The sequence below is a fragment of the Microcaecilia unicolor genome, chromosome 8 (genome assembly GCF_901765095.1).
Source record: "Microcaecilia unicolor chromosome 8, aMicUni1.1, whole genome shotgun sequence".
Taxonomy (NCBI): domain Eukaryota; kingdom Metazoa; phylum Chordata; class Amphibia; order Gymnophiona; family Siphonopidae; genus Microcaecilia; species Microcaecilia unicolor.
The window spans coordinates 38,404,343-38,426,723 of NC_044038.1; the positions used below are offsets into that span (position 1 = coordinate 38,404,343).

Sequence of the window (22,381 nt, forward strand, 5' to 3'; positions counted from 1 at the left end):
GAATCTCAAATAGTAGCAACAGTGGAGGAGTGGCCTAGTGGTTAGGGGGGGTGGACTTTGGTCTTGGGGAACTGAGGAACTGAGTTCGATTCCCACTTCAGGCACAGGCAGCTCCTTGTGACTCTGGGCAAGTCACTTAACCCTCCATTGCCCCATGTAAGCCGCATTGAGCCTGCCATGAGTGGGAAAACGTGGGGTACAAATGTAACAAAAATAAAATAGATACTATTGGAGATTCTACATGGAATGTTGCTACTATTGGAGATTCTAGGTGGAATGTTGCTACTATTGGAGATTCTACATGGAATGTTGCTATTCCACTAGCAATATTCCATGTAGAAGATTGCACAGGCTTCTGTTTCTGTGAGTCTGACGTCCTGCACGTACGTGCAGGACGTCAGACTCACAGAAGCAGAAGCCTGCGCGGCCACATTGGTGATCTGCGAGGGCCAACTTCAATCTCAAATAGTAGCAACAGTGGAGGAGTGGCCTAGTGGTTAGGGGGGTGGACTTTGGTCCTGAGGAACTGAGTTCGATTCCCACTTCAGGCACAGGCAGCTCCTTGTGTCTCTGGGCAAGTCACTTAACCCTCCATTGCCCCATGTAAGCCGCATTGAGCCTGCCATGAGTGGGAAAACGTGGGGTACAAATGTAACAAAAATAAAATAGATACTATTGGAGATTCTACATGGAATGTTGCTACTATTGGAGATTCTAGGTGGAATGTTGCTACTATTGGAGATTCTATATGGAATGTTGCTATTCCACTAGCAACATTCCATGTAGAAGGCTGCGCAGGCTGACGTCAGACTCACAGAAGCAGAAGCCTGCGCGGCCACATTGGTGGAATAGCAACATTCCATGTAGAATCTCAAATAGTAGCAACAGTGGAGGAGTGGCCTAGTGGTTAGGGGGGGTGGACTTTGGTCTTGGGGAACTGAGAAACTGAGTTCGATTCCCACTTCAGGCACAGGCAGCTCCTTGTGACTCTGGGCAAGTCACTTAACCCTCCATTGCCCCATGTAAGCCGCATTGAGCCTGCCATGAGTGGGAAAACGTGGGGTACAAATGTAACAAAAATAAAATAGATACTATTGGAGATTCTACATGGAATGTTGCTACTATTGGAGATTCTAGGTGGAATGTTGCTACTATTGGAGATTCTATATGGAATGTTGCTATTCCACTAGCAACATTCCATGTAGAAGGCTGCGCAGGCTGACGTCAGACTCACAGAAGCAGAAGCCTGCGCGGCCACATTGGTGGAATAGCAACATTCCATGTAGAATCTCAAATAGTAGCAACAGTGGAGGAGTGGCCTAGTGGTTAGGGGGGGTGGACTTTGGTCTTGGGGAACTGAGAAACTGAGTTCGATTCCCACTTCAGGCACAGGCAGCTCCTTGTGACTCTGGGCAAGTCACTTAACCCTCCATTGCCCCATGTAAGCCGCATTGAGCCTGCCATGAGTGGGAAAACGTGGGGTACAAATGTAACAAAAATAAAATAGATACTATTGGAGATTCTACATGGAATGTTGCTACTATTGGAGATTCTAGGTGGAATGTTGCTACTATTGGAGATTCTACATGGAATGTTGCTATTCCACTAGCAATATTCCATGTAGAAGATTGCACAGGCTTCTGTTTCTGTGAGTCTGACGTCCTGCACGTACGTGCAGGACGTCAGACTCACAGAAGCAGAAGCCTGCGCGGCCACATTGGTGATCTGCGAGGGCCAACTTCAATCTCAAATAGTAGCAACAGTGGAGGAGTGGCCTAGTGGTTAGGGGGGTGGACTTTGGTCCTGAGGAACTGAGTTCGATTCCCACTTCAGGCACAGGCAGCTCCTTGTGTCTCTGGGCAAGTCACTTAACCCTCCATTGCCCCATGTAAGCCGCATTGAGCCTGCCATGAGTGGGAAAACGTGGGGTACAAATGTAACAAAAATAAAATAGATACTATTGGAGATTCTACATGGAATGTTGCTACTATTGGAGATTCTAGGTGGAATGTTGCTACTATTGGAGATTCTATATGGAATGTTGCTATTCCACTAGCAACATTCCATGTAGAAGGCTGCGCAGGCTGACGTCAGACTCACAGAAGCAGAAGCCTGCGCGGCCACATTGGTGGAATAGCAACATTCCATGTAGAATCTCAAATAGTAGCAACAGTGGAGGAGTGGCCTAGTGGTTAGGGGGGGTGGACTTTGGTCTTGGGGAACTGAGGAACTGAGTTCGATTCCCACTTCAGGCACAGGCAGCTCCTTGTGACTCTGGGCAAGTCACTTAACCCTCCATTGCCCCATGTAAGCCGCATTGAGCCTGCCATGAGTTGGAAAACGTGGGGTACAAATGTAACAAAAATAAAATAGATACTATTGGAGATTCTACATGGAATGTTGCTACTATTGGAGATTCTAGGTGGAATGTTGCTACTATTGGAGATTCTATATGGAATGTTGCTATTCCACTAGCAACATTCCATGTAGAAGGCTGCGCAGGCTGACGTCAGACTCACAGAAGCAGAAGCCTGCGCGGCCACATTGGTGGAATAGCAACATTCCATGTAGAATCTCAAATAGTAGCAACAGTGGAGGAGTGGCCTAGTGGTTAGGGTGGTGGACTTTGGTCCTGGGGAACTGAGTTCAATTCCCACTTCAGGCACAGGCAGCTCCTTGTGACTCTGGGCAAAGTCACTTAACCCTCCATTGCCCCATGTAAGCCGCATTGAGCCTGCCATGAGTGGGAAAACGTGGGGTACAAATGTAACAAAAATAAAATAGATACTATTGGAGATTCTACATGGAATGTTGCTACTATTGGAGATTCTAGGTGGAATGTTGCTACTATTGGAGATTCTATATGGAATGTTGCTATTCCACTAGCAACATTCCATGTAGAAGGCTGCGCAGGCTGACGTCAGACTCACAGAAGCAGAAGCCTGCGCGGCCACATTGGTGGAATAGCAACATTCCATGTAGAATCTCAAATAGTAGCAACAGTGGAGGAGTGGCCTAGTGGTTAGGGGGGGTGGACTTTGGTCTTGGGGAACTGAGAAACTGAGTTCGATTCCCACTTCAGGCACAGGCAGCTCCTTGTGACTCTGGGCAAGTCACTTAACCCTCCATTGCCCCATGTAAGCCGCATTGAGCCTGCCATGAGTGGGAAAACGTGGGGTACAAATGTAACAAAAATAAAATAGATACTATTGGAGATTCTACATGGAATGTTGCTACTATTGGAGATTCTAGGTGGAATGTTGCTACTATTTGAGATTCTACATGGAATGTTGCTATTCCACTAGCAATATTCCATGTAGAAGATTGCACAGGCTTCTGTTTCTGTGAGTCTGACGTCCTGCACGTACGTGCAGGACGTCAGACTCACAGAAGCAGAAGCCTGCGCGGCCACATTGGTGATCTGCGAGGGCCAACTTCAATCTCAAATAGTAGCAACAGTGGAGGAGTGGCCTAGTGGTTAGGGGGGTGGACTTTGGTCCTGAGGAACTGAGTTTGATTCCCACTTCAGGCACAGGCAGCTCCTTGTGACTCTGGGCAAGTCACTTAACCCTCCATTGCCCCATGTAAGCCGCATTGAGCCTGCCATGAGTGGGAAAATGTGGGATACAAATGTAACAAAAATAAAATAGATACTATTGGAGATTCTACATGGAATGTTGCTACTATTGGAGATTCTAGGTGGAATGTTGCTACTATTGGAGATTCTATATGGAATGTTGCTATTCCACTAGCAACATTCCATGTAGAAGGCTGCGCAGGCTGACGTCAGACTCACAGAAGCAGAAGCCTGCGCGGCCACATTGGTGGAATAGCAACATTCCATGTAGAATCTCAAATAGTAGCAACAGTGGAGGAGTGGCCTAGTGGTTAGGGGGGGTGGACTTTGGTCTTGGGGAACTGAGGAACTGAGTTCGATTCCCACTTCAGGCACAGGCAGCTCCTTGTGACTCTGGGCAAGTCACTTAACCCTCCATTGCCCCATGTAAGCCGCATTGAGCCTGCCATGAGTGGGAAAACGTGGGGTACAAATGTAACAAAAATAAAATAGATACTATTGGAGATTCTACATGGAATGTTGCTACTATTGGAGATTCTAGGTGGAATGTTGCTACTATTGGAGATTCTACATGGAATGTTGCTATTCCACTAGCAATATTCCATGTAGAAGATTGCACAGGCTTCTGTTTCTGTGAGTCTGACGTCCTGCACGTACGTGCAGGACGTCAGACTCACAGAAGCAGAAGCCTGCGCGGCCACATTGGTGATCTGCGAGGGCCAACTTCAATCTCAAATAGTAGCAACAGTGGAGGAGTGGCCTAGTGGTTAGGGGGGTGGACTTTGGTCCTGAGGAACTGAGTTCGATTCCCACTTCAGGCACAGGCAGCTCCTTGTGTCTCTGGGCAAGTCACTTAACCCTCCATTGCCCCATGTAAGCCGCATTGAGCCTGCCATGAGTGGGAAAACGTGGGGTACAAATGTAACAAAAATAAAATAGATACTATTGGAGATTCTACATGGAATGTTGCTACTATTGGAGATTCTAGGTGGAATGTTGCTACTATTGGAGATTCTATATGGAATGTTGCTATTCCACTAGCAACATTCCATGTAGAAGGCTGCGCAGGCTGACGTCAGACTCACAGAAGCAGAAGCCTGCGCGGCCACATTGGTGGAATAGCAACATTCCATGTAGAATCTCAAATAGTAGCAACAGTGGAGGAGTGGCCTAGTGGTTAGGGGGGGTGGACTTTGGTCTTGGGGAACTGAGAAACTGAGTTCGATTCCCACTTCAGGCACAGGCAGCTCCTTGTGACTCTGGGCAAGTCACTTAACCCTCCATTGCCCCATGTAAGCCGCATTGAGCCTGCCATGAGTGGGAAAGCGCAGGGTACAAATGTAACAAAAATAAAATAGATACTATTGGAGATTCTACATGGAATGTTGCTACTATTGGAGACTCTACATGGAATGTTGCTATTCCACTAGCAACATTCCATGTAGAAGGCTGCGCAGGCTTCTGTTTCTGTGAGTCTGACGTCCTGCACGTACGTGCAGGACGTCAGACTCACAGAAGCAGAAGCCTGCGCGGCCACGTTGGTGATCTGCAAGGGCCAACTTCAATCTCAAATAGTAGCAACAGTGGAGGAGTGGCCTAGTGGTTAGGGTGGTGGACTTTGGTTCTGGGGAACTGAGGAACTGAGTTCGAGTCCCACTTCGGGCACAGGCAGCTCCTTGTGACTCTGGGCAAGTCACTTAACCCTCCATTGCCCCATGTAAGCCGCATTGAGCCTGCCATGAGTGGGAAAGCGCGGGGTACAAATGTAACAAAAAAACATATATTACCAATTTTCAAGATGTTTTCTCCAGGTTTTGGTAAAAAAAAAAATAAAGACAGATTTAAACATTTTAATAACCTCTCAGTACATCTATGCTACAGGTAAACAGTAAAGGGCCATCAGCGAGAGCAGCAGTCCATTCTTCCACTCTATCACGCTTGCGATTACCAGAAACCCTCAGAATAGTTGTACTTCAGTTCTTCCCAACTCCTTTCTATTTACATAAAACGTATGTCTGAACTTTTGTAAAACACCAGAATTCATGCAATGGCAAAGATAAAGCTAAGCCTCAACTCTCACTTCTGAGCCCCACTTCTTCCTATTTGCATAATGGCTCAGATGTATTTGTTCTGAAGTTCTGTTTGACAGCGGCTGCTTGTACGGTAGATAACATTTTCAGTTCTCAGAGGAGACTGCTATAGACAGGATGAAACATTTTCTCAGAAATTAAATGCACTACTATTCCCCTACAACAGCAAACTCACATATATAGTCTGCCAAATAAGCAGGTGAGCCTTCCATAAGATATGCATTTAAGATTTCCCTAAGCCCCTCATCACTCCCTAACTGGTACAGTCTTCAAGAAAATCAGTAAAAGCTGCCCAAACTGAAGACTCCTTTGCTGTGTGGAAATTTTTTGTTCTGAATTATAAAAACATGTATAAGAATTTCTGTCAACCCTGAAACAGTCTTTGCTATGATGAAAGTTTCAGGTCAGTGTCGGCCTTACCTCTAGCTTCTGTAAAGACTGTTTAACTACCTCTTATCTCTTAATGGTAAATCACAAATGCAAGAAATTGATTTTTCTTTCCCTAACCATCTCTGAAGATACAGTTTTCTTAAATGCTGTTTATTGATGTATTGCTTTCTCCTGTGCTCAGTAAGCTACCAAATAATGGCTTGACATTTAAAGTATTGCTTACACACTCACAATGCACAGTGTAAAGGCAAATGCAGAGAACAGGCTACAAGCAATCAAACCTATCACCAAACATTCAGCATGAAAGCGCTTCACGTAGCAGAACTGCTTAATGGAGTATTTGAATATGTGGATCATTTCATGATCTGAAAACCACACAAAGAAAAAACTGAAAGACTGAACATTCACATAGATGTCCAAATACAAAATAAATAAGAAATCTTTAGAAAAGGGAAAAAAAACACCTGCTCAAAACTTCATATCGACTATAGATATACTAGGGGGCTCATTTTCAAAGCATTTAGACTTACAAAGTTCCATAGGTTACTATTGGCCTCATTTTCAAAAGAGAAAAATGTCCAAAAAGTGGCATAACTCTGTATTTGGATGTTTTTCTCACAAAAACATCCAAATTGGCATTTCAGAAACAAATGTTTACACGTTTTTCTATGAAGTCCGTCAGAAATGCATTCAAATCACAAAGGGGCGTGTTAAGGGTGAGATTAGGGCGTTCCTAACATGTTTTTCAGCCATAATGGAACAGAACAAAACCGTCCAAGACCAACACTACAATGTTTTGAGCTAGACCTGTTTTTATAATGAATAAAGCACAAAAAGGTGCCCTAAATGACCAGATGACCACTGAAGGGAATCAGGGGTGACTTCCCCTTACTCCCCCAGTGGTCACTAACTCCCTCCCAACCCTCAAAGATGCAATGAAAAACATTACTTGCCAGTCTCTTTGCCAGCCTCAGATGTTATACTCAGGTCCATTAGAACAGCATGCAGGTCCCTGGAATAGTCTAGTGTTGGGTGCAGTGCACTGCAGACAGGTGGACTCAGGCCCATACCTCTCCCTACCTGTTACACTTGTGGAGAAAACTGTGAGCCTTCCAAAACTCACCAGAAACCCACTGTACCCACATTTAGGTGCCCATTTCACCCGAAAGGGCTATGGTAGTGGTGTACAGTTGGGGATAGTGGGTTTTGGGGTGGCTCAGCAGAAAAGATAAGGGAGCAAACGTGAGATGTGTATCTGGGTGCATTTTATGAAGTCCTCTGAAGGTGCCCTATTGTCTTTCTGGGATGTTTGGGGGACTAGTCTACTAAAAATACTGGCTCCTCCTACATCGCAATGGCTTGATTTTGTGCGTTTTGCACTTGGAGGTTTTTGTTTGAAAATGGACCAAAAAACAAAACGTCCAAACCACAAAACCTTGTTCAAAACAGTATTTTCAAAAACAAAAGATAGACGATTTTCTTTTTTGAAAATGATCTTCATTCCTATTCGGATTTTAGAAGTTTTTTGTAAAACGTCCAAAGTCGGACTTAGACGTCATATCAAAAATGCCCCTCCACGTGACTTTGTAAGTCAAGTGTTTTGAAAATATGTCTCGCGGTCATGAATGTACATGGGGAAAAAGACCTCCAAAGCTTATACAGTAATTATATCTTTTAAAGGCTATCAAAATTAGTAATCTGCTTATCTTCTGTCAACTGGCCAAAGATCCAAGAAAACTTGTATGCAGAATTGTCCATCATATGTGAACCTAAACAAGTGATTTGATTGAGAGTCCCTGTCGCCTGATTCTTTTACATATCAGATAGAGGAATATCTGAGCAATACTCCACTGGGAAGGGTGGAGGCTCCACTTATAGTCAATTGCATTGAAACACAAAATCAGCTCTCTGATTTAAAGGTTTGTAGTGCTGGGTGTGGTCCGGTTACCATGAGGGTGTGATGCCTCTGGAACAACACAGGATCTACTGGTAGTTTTCTCATCCGAATGGAATAAATCATGAAGTAGAATGGAGTGTGCTGCTGTGAAGATGGTGACTGGTGAACGAGTCACTGCAGGAGATCTGAGAATCATTCTGATTGGGCAATTTGGGTCATCTGACCGTGTGGATGAAGAGATGACTGACTTTATTTGTACATATTTCAGGAAGTTGATTCAATGTGGCTATAAGGAATCGGGGCTTCTCACTTTTGAATAAGTGAATTTCATTAAAGAAAGTATTTGACATGTAATATTTTGAATAGAGAAGGTTATAGTTAAAAAAAAAAAAAAAAACTTACGTGACTAACAATTTTATTTTGATTTCTTTAGGATTGCTAATGGTTATTTTTGTGGTATTATAATGGAGCTGTACAGATGATTTTAAACCCCTGAGGAAGCCCATTTTGTGCCAAAACCCAGCCTGTTTTAGAGAAGTATACATAGATACACATATATGAACATCAGAGTATCCTTGGATGGCGACTGCTCCTGTGTTTGATGGGCAGTTCTATGTACAAATCTTAGATCTTTGGCCAGTTGAAAGAAGTTCTTACTAATTTTGATAGCTACTAAAAGATATAAATACTGTAAAAGCTCTGGAAGTCTTTTTCTCTGTGCAATGATGACTGAATGACCAACTTGGTATATCGATAGCCACCGTGAAGGTTTGAGCACATGATTCTCCTTCCTAAAGATTTTTTATTATTCATTTAGGACTCCTTTTACTATGCAGCGATAAGCTCAACGCGAGCTTACCGCTCGCTATTTCGTAAGTACCGCCGGGCTACTGCAGCAGCCCACCGGTACTTCCCACCCCTACCGCGCTGTCATTTCCGGCGCTACGAAAATTTGTAATGCAGGGTAGTGCCTGGCGGTAATCGGGCAGTGCTGTGCGCTGCCCGGTTACCGCCAGGTTAGCGCGGGAGCCCTTACCTCCACCTCAAAGAGTGGCGGTAAGGGATCCTCCCCTGAAATGGCCACGCGGCAACTGCTTTACTTGCCTCCCGGCCATTTCTGGCAGGAAAGCAAGACCCGCCCTTTTACCGCCTGCTGGTAAAGCAAAATATGGCAGTCAGATTTAATGGCCCAACACGTTATGATTCAGTAAAAGAATACTATCTGAAACTACACTAGCTACCAATTAAAGAACAAATTTAAAGTACGTACGATGATATTTTAAGATCCTCTCGGGAGTAGCTCTTTTGTACATGATGGATTTAGTAATTCTCCTCCACAGATCCCAGACATAAAATCAATTTTCTTACAATTTCCTAACGTTACTACTTTAAAATCGATTAGACTTTTTTTCTGCCTCTCTTCCCTACCAGATGGCTCTTTCTGGAACTCACTACCTCCAGTTCTGCAATGTTGTTCACAATACACTATATTTAGAAAGAACCTGAAAAGTTTTCCATTCCCGTGAACTATGTCTTAATTGTGGTATTTTATGGTTCTTGTTTTTCGCTTATTTGAATTTGTAATTCCCAGAAGACTGAATCTGATTTCTTTGATTTTGTAACCCACCTTGAACTGATAAGACATATGGCGAGCTATACTCAATGTTCCCAGGTTGTCTTTCATAAGAATGAGGTTGATGAAATAGGTCGAGTGTTAGAACCATGCCCTGAGCCTTTTTTTGTGTACTTTGTCTGAAGAACACTCAAGGACACACTAGGTTTCACACAAATGCTCTAAGCTTAACTATAAAAATGAAAGGTGCAATCACTCAGAAACTTTTATCTTGATTAGTTAGAAATGATCCTTACTAGAATGATAAAAATCTTGAAATCTTCAAAACTAAACTGTCAGAACTGACCAATAGAGACGGATATGGAGGGGGAGACGGACTTCAGTGTCCATTTTGGCCACCACAGATTTTTTTGCAGACAGGTTATTTAAAGGATGATCAGAAGTACAAGTGCTGCATTTCCTCTGAGATGACCCTTTAACTCCCGAGCTAGAATCTTTACTAAAAATCAAAGATTATAGTAAAGATTCAGTACTAAGGGGAAAGTATAAACCTTCCAAAATGTTGTGCCTTTTTTTTTTTTTTTTTTTAATTTCAGACCTGTCAATTTTCAATCATAGTAATACATTTTAATCTTTTTGCTCTTTGTCATGGGAAAAAGGAGATTGAAGTACTGAATTTTTCTGCTTTCTCAAAAATAAAAATCAGCTAAACCCTTCAGACTAACATGTCTAAATGCACATCATTAGTGCTAACAGTGCACTTTTGATATCGCTTATAATGTCCCTTCTTTGTGCATTTAGATATGTTAGCATATTTTTATCTACAATTTTTTATGAATTAAGTAACTTACAATTTTGCAAACCTTCTCAAAATTTAACAGGCCTACAAATTAAGACTGATGCTAATCAGTGATGACTGAGAAATATCAACGCAAAAACATGATGAAACCTAAAACCGAGATAATTGACTCCTGGTCAATCACTGAGCTCTGAAGATGACTACAGAGCAATTTAGGAACATAAAATGTTATGAACACAGCATAACTTTATTTAACAACAGTCACGCTGGGGTTTAACTTCCTTCCGTTTTGGTGAGAAGTCTCCAGTTGCTTCCTGTGTGTGATGTGGTTTGAATTTACCTGTCTAGGGCTGACAGGTTTATTAACCTACTTTCTCTTTCCCGTAATGTGAAAGAATTACTGGTACTGCTTTGTTTTACCAGCAAGTACTGCATATGAAAAAAACTGCAAGCAGATTTGTGAGAAAAGATACACTGAACAGAGCAACACTACTGAGAAGCACAGAAAATGATGGCAGATAAAGACCATATCACCTTTCTATTCTGCCCATTCTCACCAACTGCTGAACTCCACATCTTCTCCCTTAGAGATTATGTGTGCCTGTCCCATGATTTCTTGAATTCAGATACAGTACTCATCTCAACTACCTCCACTGGGAGGCCATTCCACGCATCCACCACCTTTTCCATCAAGAAATACTTCCTTAGATTATTCCAGAGTTTGTCCCCTTCACCTTCATCTTATGACCCTCATTCCAGAGCTTCCTTTCAAGAGTCCTGCTTCCTATGCACTTATGCCAAGGAGATAGTTATATGTCTATATCATACCTCCCCCTCTCCTACCTTTCTTACAATGTATACATAGAGATCTTTAAGTCTGTCCCCATATGCGTTACAAGAAAGACAACTCACCATTTTAGTAGCCACCCTCTGGGTCGACTCCATCCTGTTTATATCTTTTTGAAGATGTGGTCTTCAGAATTGTACAAAGCACTCCAAATAAGGTCTCACCGGACACATATACAGAAGCTTATCACCTCCTTTTCCTGCAGGACATTCTTCTTCGTAAGCAACCAAGCGTCCTAGCTTTTGCAAACACTTTATCTACTGGTTTTTCTATTTTAAGACCATCACATACAATTACACCTACATCCCCCATCTTGTATACAGAAGAACTTCATCCCCTAGACCAGTGATGGCGAACCTTTCAGAGACCGAGTGCCCAAACAGCAACCCAAAATCTAATTATTTATCGCAAAGTGCCAACAGGGCAATTTAACCTGAATAACAGAACTTAAATCCCCCCCCCCCCCCCCCCGAGAACCGTGATTTAAATATTCAAAATTTTACATCATCGGTGAAAAGTTTAATCATTACAACATTTGGAATTTACTTGTTAAATCAATGACTCTTAAAACCCTCTCTGTGCCTTTTACGATGAGGCATTATGAAGTGGATTCTTTAGGTTACACCACATTGTTTTTCATCTACATCACTCTCTACCAATCTGAAGGAAAACGAACCAGCATCAGCTAGTACAGGCGTGCTAGTTCGTAACAGTGAATTAAGAACAGGTTGAGGAGGTGACATACGCCTCGGAGGGGAGAGAGAAACTGTAGCTGGGGAGAGGGTACTCACTGTGTCTGCTGACCCTGGTGCACCAATCGGTCTTAAATTCTGGCCCATAGGACCACGTACTGATGGTAATGCCACTGCAGTAGCACTCATAGTTTGCCCTTTCCTCCTCTTTCTCATATCACAGAAGATGCTATGTCCCTACTCCTCCGAGTTCAGAAGGGGCTCGAAAGAGGAGTGGCCTGCCCCTTTCGGCACATGTGTACTGCGGTAGGGCCAAGCTCTTTTCGGGCTTCACCAGCAGGGGGTCTGCTGAAGTGCCTGCCCGATCAGCAGAAGGTAGCATTCAGTCCCGGTCAGATGTCCGCTTCAAAGACTGTGCAGTAGGGCCACGCTCTTATCGGGCTTCAAGCCCCAGATGATGGCGTCACCAGCAGGGGGTCCGATGCAGTGCCTGCCTGAATGGCAGAAGGTAAGATTCAATCCCAGTGAGATGGCTCTGTTCTGGGCTCGCTCTCTGCTTTTCTTCAATGTTCCGGGCTGCCGGCAGTGTCAGTGCAGTAAGCAAATTGCCTTCGGCGGCTCCGGAAGCTCTCCCTCTGTGTTGCAGCATCCCGCCTATGCGGGACAGGAAACTGTAACAGAGGGAAAGCTTCCGGGCCGCCGAAGGCAAAGTGCTTACTGCACTGACACTGCCGGCAGCCCGGAACATTGAAGAAACAAGCAAGCCAGCCCAGAACAGAGCCAGACAATGTAAAAAACCTGAGATAACTTATTTTCCCTCTCCTCCACTGGGAAAGTGGCTGGGCGCGCGTGCCAACAGAGAGGGCTCTGCGTGCCCTCTCTGGCACACGTGCCATAGGTCCACCATCACTGCCCTAGACTGTACTGCACCCCCGAGTTTTTAAAGTTCAAATGTCTGAACTGTATTTTTTAGGATTAAATACATACTCGTAAGGTTTTCATACTAGGGCACAAACGAAGTGAGAGGAATAACCCAATATCCACTTACAAGCTTTTTTCTTCCAAAAATCTCATTATATAGGTAACACTGAAAAGTTCCTTCCTAGTTGAAATATGATCTTGACCAGAACGCCCTTTGATGTCTAAATTGTATGCTTTGTAAGCCATAGGGAGTAATTACGGCAGATTCTGCTTATTATGCTTCCTGTATACTGTGTAAGCCATATTGAACAAATATGACAGACTCTTGTTAGTAATATATGCCACATTGAACCAGCATCTACTGGAATATCATGGGATATAAATGTTAAAATTAATAAATAAAAAGTAGCTGCCATCCTCCATGGTGTCATCTGTAAGTCTTGCAGTACTACTACTAGGCTCAGGACCATTGCTCAAGCTTCTCTGGATCCCTCCTCATGTTAACACACCTTCCAGAATGTCTTCTGTTGCAGAATTAGGATAGACATTTGCAAATGGTTCCTCATATGGGTCCCTTGCAGCTCCTTACACACATTTTCAAATTAAAGTTCTGTGCAAAAGAACATGGTTTTCTTTAAAGAAAGCACTGCCCAGGCTCACTCACTCAAAATCAGCAAGGATAAAATGCTATCCAAGGATGCACAACATTAAATACTGTACCTGATCAAAACAGTTCATCGCTTCTAAGTTAAACATTCTTTTCTTTGCAAATTCAAAGTTTGGTTCGAAGTACCATATGCTGTATGTGACCAACCATATGTTATGACAGAGGTACTTAGACTGCATGAACACTAAGTGCAAATCCACGTGGTTAATGCGGGGTGTACACTTATGGCACAGGACAGACAGACAGACAATTGCTGCAAAGGCACCACATCACAAGGTTTGGGAGATAGCACAGGCTATCTGCCAATGAAAAATATCCAAAAAGAACATCCATGGTGGCACATCCCCCTCCCAAACCTTTCCCTGAATCCCCCTAAAAACCCTACCTCCTCTCAAATCTCCCAAACGGCAACCCTGCAACTCCTCCCACAACCACAGGTGGCTGCTATATCTGCTCAACAGCCTTTGGTCCAGGAAGCCAAAATGTTCTTACACCATTCACACAGTCACGTATTCATCTCTAGGCTGTGAGCCTCTCTGCATCTCCCCCCCCCCCCCCCGGCATATAATGAGTGACTATCCTTATATAGAAGGATGACCCCTAGCAACAGTATTGCAACTATTGCTAGGGGTCATCAGCGCCATTTTGAACCCGAGACCAGTGGCGTTCCTGGGGGGGGGGGGGGGGGGGCGGTAGGTGCGGTCCGCCCCGGGTGCACGCCGCTGGGGGGGGTGCCGCGCGCGCCTGTCCTCCGTTGTTCCATGCTTCTTCTCTGCCCCGGAACAGGTTACTTCCTGTTCCGGGGCAGAGAAGAAGCATGGAACAACGGCAGGCAGGAGCGCGCGGTACACCCCCCCCCCCCCAGCGGTGTGCGCCGGGGGGGGGGGGTGTCAACGCTGCATCCGGGGGGGGGTGCTGCACCCGGGGGGCGGGGCGCATCGGCGATCCGCCCCAGGTGTCAGCCCCCCTAGAAACGCCACTGCCCGAGACCCCTCCCATTGCCAAACACTAGCTCTGTAAAAAAGAGAAATGTGATCATGGAGTGTAGCAAGATTGCAAGACGAATGAATATATAAGCCCAGAGAAGAGCTAACACTAGTACAGAGAAGCTGCAGAATAAGAAAAGAAAAAAAAAAGAGCCCTGTTCTCAAAATGCTAGGTCTCTGGCTGAGGCTCCCACGGCATACCAATAAGCCACGGCACACCGGTTGAAAAACACTCCACTAGACTACCATGGAAACAAAACTCCCCCCACCCCCAGTAAGATCCTCAGGGGGTGGAGGAGGGGCACCTCTGGTGGGGAATAATCTCTTGGGACAGACTGGATAAGGGCTACACTCTCTGGGGGAAGAGGAAATCAGGAGGGATTAAGTAAGGTTAAGCTGTTTGGGGGGGCGGTGGAGATATTGAATTGTGGGAAGGTCAAGGGAGCATGGCCACCACTGGGTTTTGATATTTACTGCACTATTAGACTGCTGTCAGCACAGCTGCACTTAATGTCACCTGTTCAGGTGGTATTAAGTGAAGCCATGCTATCGGCAGTCGTGACAACTCGAATGCAGCACCAACCCATGAGCTAGCTGTCAGAGCTGGCCACACCTATGCTCTTTCCTTGTCATACCCTCACCCACCACTATCTATGCTATGCAGCTAACATGGGGGGGGGGGGGGGTTAACGTGCTGGATGTTTTAGTGTCCAGTAGTTGTTATTGTGGATCCACGCTAATGGCTACTATGTGATTTAAACTGTGTTAGGTGCTTAACACAGCTTAGTAAAAACTCTCCTAAAAGGGCATCTTTTCAAAAAAAAAGCATCTGTGTGTAAATTCTGATGCTACTTTCAACCTGCCGATTTCAATTTTCAAAGCAAATATATTTCCCTTTGAAAAGGAACCTGGGAAAACTGTGGACACAAACTTTTTTTATGGGTAGTTTTTTCATGAAAACTTATGCACACACTTTTGGTAATTAAGTTCGATCTCTGTCCCAAACCCCATGCACCCCCACCCACTCCCCCATATATGATGTGTTGAGCAATTTTAAAAAGCCTCATTTTCAACCATGACACTATGTTTTATGCTCAGTGATCACCATGCCTTTTATAAAATACTGGCCTAATTTTAAACAGACATTCATTGCACCACCTGCATGATCTATACAAAGTTTTCTTCAGTGTTCAATAGAGTAAGGGCCACCTCTATATTTCTAAAGCCTCCAAATTTCAGCAGGTGCCTAGTAGAGATAATGATTCTGCAAATCCAAAAAAAAAAAAAAAAAAAATCCAAAGATTTCAACTCCTAGAAGGAATTCTGGAGAGGGGATGTGCGACCCAGAATGCAGCAATTCAATGAATGAGTGGTCAATCTGCTGCATCTTAATACAGTCCCAATCAGTGAATTTGCCCCCCTCCCCAAAAAAGGTATCCACTGGCCCAGATACCGCTCTTACCACACCTACAACAGAAACACCTACAGCAGATGCTTATGTTTTGACATTAATAACTTAAAGAAAGATTTTATAAACAAAACATAGAAAAGAAAATAAGATGATACCTTTTTATTGGACTAACTTAATACATTTTTTGATTAGTTTTCGAAGGTAGCCCTTCTTTGTCAGATCAGAAATAAGCAAATTTTGATAAGTAACAGCAAATATTTCTGATCTGACGAAGAAGGGCTACCTTCGAAAGCTAATCAAAAAATGTATCATCTTATTTTCTTTTCTATGTTTCATTTTATTCTATTTCTATTGACTCTCTTTAGAAGTGGACTAACACGGCTACATCTCTATAAACAAAACAGAAAGAGACATCCAGGTTCGGAGTGGGCAGCCATCCTACCTCCCAAGATCACAGATCTTGACTGTAAAACACTTTAAGTATGAGAAGATGCTTACTAGTGAGTTTTATTGGATTGTGATTCAAAACTGTAATAATATCAAGTTCTCTTAGGCTTCTACAGTTGGCATCATAATTACTGCAGCTTTCCGAGTCTTGCTGCGTCTGAGTATGTGGAACCAAAGATGGCTGAAATGTCGGTTCCACGTACTCAGATGCGGGAAGACCAGGACAGATGCAACAACTCAGAGAATAACAAGTTCCTTAACTCTTTTATATCAGCTTCAGAAATTAGAAACTTTCATCAGGCTACTTACAGAACATTTCTGCGCATCTTGTTCTGGTTTGGAAGAGAACACTGAAAGATCCCCATCTAGAATAACAGCCACAAGGGAGTTCACCAAAGGTGCATAATGTATGATTAAGAAGACCTGTTAAGAAAAGGACAGCAACAAAATTTTCATACATGGTTTGTTCACCTGAGTTCCTACATCATTTAATATTCAGTGGTAGAGAATGAATTCTATTCCATGAATGTTTTATAAAAGCCTTATAAATGACAGCCGTGCGTGCTGAACCCATATAATCCAAATGGCCCTCTTGGTGTACACATCAGTCTTTCTTCTTCCCCCTTCCTACATGTACCATCTTTGCTGTAAAAACTAACCGAGGATGTTTATCATGTACACTTGGTACTGTGGAGAACTCTTCCGATTTTCTCCGTGCTACCTAATCCGCAAAACCAACTCAATTTCTCATTTTTAAAAGACTGAGGAAGACAATACCGTTGGTAGAGTAATACTGAACATGATTATTGGTTGATCTGAAGTATTTTAATTGTAACTGGAACTGTATCTAAAAAGAAAAATATATCAGCAAGATACTGGATAAAAGATTATTTATGGGGATAATTTTACTTGCTCCATGTGTAAACCATGGTTTCACATAAATAGTAGGGACAGTACAAGATTCTCACTGGCTCCATATGACCTGTGCACGGGCGTTCCTGGAGGTGAAGTTTGGAAGTATTTGTACTGTACATGTTTATTTTATAAACTGTCCTCTTCAGCACAACGCTTTCAAAAGATTTTAGTTTATGTGATAGATAGACCACAGCAGTTTGACTCAATGATCATAACAATGCTTACCGATTAAGAACAGTTATGATCGCTGAGATCCAACTATCAGATAAACTCATTTCTTTTGAAGCTGCTATGCTGAAGAGGATTAATACTACTCATTTAGTTTTGAAACATCAGTGCTTATAATTTGATATCAAACATATAAACGGCGAGTGACCGTACTCACTCGCAAATGCGCAGTAGAGATTTCCCTGTCTGTCCCGCCCCGCATCAATACGTGATGATGGAGGGGCGGGACAGAGAGGGAAACTGTGCGAAGGGGAGGGAACCGCCGAGGTCGCCACCCCCCCACCCCCGAGGTCGCTGCCACTGGTACTCCCCCCCCCCCCCGGAGTCGCCGCTGCCGCCACCCCTCCACCCGGCCATCTCTTCGCTATTCAACTTACATCTCTGCAGCAGGCAGATCAGCTGAGCTGCCGTTGGCCTTCCTTCCCTGTGTCCCGCCCTCACTGAGGTTACGTCACACGAGGGCGGGACACAGGCAGAGAAGGAAGGCTGACGGGAGATCAGCTGATATGTGCTTGCTGCGGAGATGTAAATTGACTAGCGAAGAGACGGGCCGGGTGGAGGGGCGGTGGGGGTGGCGGCGACCCACCAGCCCGTTTTAACGGGCTCAACGGCTAGTTATTTTATAAACTATGCATGCACAGAGTACACAAACATTTACACCTTCTTCGGAGCAGGTGTAAATTTGTGCCAGAGAAGTTTTGTGTCATCAAGGACAGTTGTAACAGTTTATTTTAAAAAGGCACATAGTAAAAAAACATTAAAACTGCAGCACCAGCAAACATGGATATCAGAAGATATTTCAATAACCTGTGCAGTTGGACAGCGTCTTCTAGCTCCTACCGCTGAAGAAAATGTTGGTGCTTCTGCATCTTTGAAACAACCCAGACAAGCGTGTCTTTCTTAAATGCATTATATTTCTTTTTCTGAGAAGTTTTTGTTTATAATGAACAAGTTGGCACTTGACTTCTATAAGCTTCACAGCCTTATGTCCGCCTATACCGTCTGTGATGATTTGATGCTCTCTCTTAATATTAAATAATAACACCACAGCAATTTAAACACATTTGCACCTTATTTTGCACCCTTTCACCTTTATAAAATGAGCACAAACAAGCACTTTGGACATTTCATATAGAGGCCCCATTATAAAATTACCCTCCACGAGTACAAGGTTTGTACCACTGCCCTGTCTAGTAGCACCTTAAAAATGTCTTAGACCGCAATTTTCTGCCTAATCCATTCTTGCCTTCCTTTTCTTTCGCCATCATTACTGATGAATTTACTTCCTTCCTTTTTTCATATCATCAATTGCCTTCTCAACATTAGTTGGACCCTGTTCCTTTCCTTAATCCAAAATAAATGCCTTTCAAGTTCTTCTTTTCTAGTTATTTCTCACTCATTTCTCATTCAGTGTTTGGCTTGGTCTACCTCTAGCATATTTCCTCATTAAAAATAAAATCTCATACTCATCATTGAACAAACCATTCTACAGCTAAAAACACCATGCAAGAGGAGGTCATGTGAGGTGCTGAACAAGGCCAGCTGTGTGCTCTTGGGGGTCCAGCAACCATCCCTCTAATTCGGCCACTCCCCACCAATAACGAAGCCAGCGAAGAAAATGTAAACAACCTCCACTAAAATTAAGTAAAACAATTTTATACCTTTCTTTGAATATAACCATTGCACAATAGATTTCAAAATCAATTCAAAAATCAACACCAAAAGTGGTCGCAAAAATCACAAGTATAAAGTCATAAATCGATAACTCAAACCAATGGATTCACTACTTAGCTCATGTAGTTGCCAGCTGCATATACTGATTTCTTCAAACTTCCAAAGTTAACTGTGAACTGTTAACACAACAGTTAACAGTTCAAACACGATCCAACAGAAATCACAAATGAAATCCAACATAGCCTGCAAATCATGAACTCATGGGCGGATACATTTCAACTAAAACTCAACGCAGAAAAAAACACACTGCCTTATCCTCTACAATACGAATAAACCCACCAACATACACACCCCAGACTACACACTTCATGTTTCTGACAGCCTGAAAATTCTCGGAGTTACAATCGACCGAAACTTCAAGCTAGAAAGCCAAGCGAAAAATACAACAAGGAAAATGTTCCAAGCAATATGGAATCTCAAACAAGTTAAACCTTTCTTCCCAAAAGAAATATTCTGCAGCCTGGTACAATCAATGGTACTAAGCCACCTAGACTACTGCAATGCAATCTATGCCAGATGAAAAGAACAAATTATTAAGAAACTCCAAACTGCCCAAAACACCGCAGCCAGACTCATATTTGGAAGAATGAGATACAAAAACGTCAAACCCCGACGTGAAGAACTACATTGGCTCCCAATCAAGGAATGAATTGTGTTCAAAATCTGCACCCTGGTTCATAAAATTATTCACGGCAAGGCCCCGATCTACATGACAGACCTCATAGACTTACCAACCAGAAACACATCAAGGTCAACACGCACATACCTAAATCTCCACTACCCAAGCTACAAAGGACTAAAATATAAATCAACATATGCATCCAGCTTCTCCTACATAAGCACGCAACTATGGAACGCACTACCAATCATCATGAAAACAATGCATGACCTAACAAACTTCCGGAAATCATTAAAAACCAATCTGTTCAAAAAGGCATACCATAAGGATCCAACCTAAACACCTGAACCCTGCAACACAACGAAACTTATCCCAGAACTGGTCAAATCTTAACTCCTTCTCCTAAACTACCAATTTTCTCTGTTACTCATGAACTTTAACGCAATACCACACTGTTAATTTTCATACCGGAATTGGCGATCACCATTACGGTACTATGTAAGCCACATTGAGCCTGCAATAAGGTGGGAAAATGTGGGATACAAATGCAACAAATAAAATAAACAATAAAACATTTACAAAAAAATGGAAAAGGAACTACAATATGATAAAGGAAAGTTAAAAACAAGAGGAAAGATAAATTACATAAAATTACTTAAAATGCTGTTCCAAGGAGGGGAAGAGTATATACTGCAGTAAGTGGTTAATGTTGGGATGAAGCAAAAACAATTGAAATCAGGCAAGTCTTCAAGGAGGACTTAAATTGTGGGTAAGATGCTTCAAGATGGAGGTATTTAGGAAGAGATTTCCATAGAGAGGGAGCAAGATAGAACATTACAGAAGAGCATGTGTTCTCGAGATGAGCGGAAGACACAGGAGCTCCCTTGAATCTAGCTTTTGTGTTGCATGCTAAGCCATTACAGCTTCCACAGTTGGTTAAAATTAGTGTTGTAATAAAACCTTTGAAGCAAATGTGGCATTGGGTTTGTAAGCAGAAGGGGATTAATAAGGAGGTTACCCCCATGATTATCCATTTAAAGGCAATCTATTTTCCCATGAGAATGGAAAGTATAACATTTAGGCAGAGGGTTAACAATGGGATGAAAAAAAAAGGTTGGGTGAAAAACTTGTGTCCTTTACAAATTTGAGACATCTAGGATATGTAGAGGCTAAATACACCTAAGCATATCTGCAAATCCAACATTATATCATTCCCTGAGGAGACAAGATTTACAAGAGGCGGAGAGAAAGAATCTGGAGAAATGTTTGTTGTTGGATAGTGAGAGGGGTTCCAAAATCAGCTTTAAATATCACATTTTAATACACAATGATCCATTTTTGGATTAAGCCCCACACATGGAAAAGCGGTGTCGGGACCTAGGTGTTCGTACAAGTACTGAGGTAATTCAACAAAATGTGCGAGCCATACCACATGAAACAACGAATTGAGGATTCCAAAAACAATATCAGTATTCATTGAGGACATATGCGACCTTCTCTGGGAAAAGGTGACTAAAGTAGCGGATCCAAAATACTGAGAATGGTCAGTTTTTAATGGCACGGGTCCTATAAGCGGTGTGCAAAAGTTAGATGGTTGAACTTCTGTACCTTTTTTTAATTTGTTCACATAAAAGGACAGTATTACAAATTGTTTGCTGTAACAGAATTCATTAAATCCTCATTTTTTTTTTGTTTCTGCTGACTTTAAACACCATTTCCTAGAGATGGTCACATACATTTCTCAGAAACTAGCAGTAGCCATGGGGCTTCCTGGGGATGGACAATGTTTAAAATGTTCTGAAGATAATGCCACCATTGCTCATTTATTTTGGCACTGTGAAAGGATCTGAAGATACTGGAAACAGGCGACGGGCTTTTTGGGACAGATTTTGGGGGCGAGTGTGGAAAAGGCAGTGGAAGTATCACTATTTTTTTTGTACTTCACTTGATCTGTTCACTTGTGGAGGGGGGGGAGGGATTGCTCCAGAAAGTTTTGATACTGGCACAGAAGTACATATTAATGAATTAGAGAAGTACAGAATTTCCCAATCTCATGCAATGGAGAAATGTATTTAATTTGATGGTGGTGGAAGAACTCCAAGTTTGGAAAGCTAAACCAGGAAAGTAGAGGGCTTTCCAAATACTTTGGGAGCCTTTGTGGTGTTCACTGTCTCATACGGCATGTAGCTCATTGGAAGATTATTAATAAAGGGTGTGAACTCTAGTTAGAAGTTGGGGCATAATGACATTCTTTAGAGAAAAGGGGTGGTGGACAATGTAACTGGATATTTTTAAGTGTCCTACATTGTTAATTGAGTGTTCTGAATGAGAGATTTTTTTCTTCCTGAATAAAGAAAATAATAATTAAAAAAACATATATTTCTTTACTTCTGCTCACTTAAAAACAGTCATCTCAATCATATGAAAAAGTTGGTTCATTTTACTGAATAGGTAATAAAGTCCACTAAAAAAAATTATTAGCCAGCGAGACTTGGAAGAGGCATTGTTCATCTCTGGGAAATTAACTATGGAAAATAAATGCACTTTTTTGAGATCTGCTGGGTACTTGTGACTTTTTGGAGACATAA

The 22,381-nt window shown here is 42.8% G+C and overlaps 1 protein-coding gene across 6 annotated transcripts in view; it reads right to left on the bottom strand.

Moving 5' to 3' along the window:
• CLEC16A (C-type lectin domain containing 16A) overlaps nucleotides 1-22,381 on the bottom strand; it is a 365,691-nt gene that overhangs the window by 242,824 nt on the left and 100,486 nt on the right. For all 6 annotated transcript variants that reach the window (XM_030211400.1, XM_030211398.1, XM_030211399.1 and 3 more), the window contains one exon: nucleotides 16,607-16,720. In XM_030211400.1, the coding sequence (XP_030067260.1) occupies nucleotides 16,607-16,720 (114 nt within the window). The remainder of the gene's footprint in view (nucleotides 1-16,606; nucleotides 16,721-22,381) is intronic.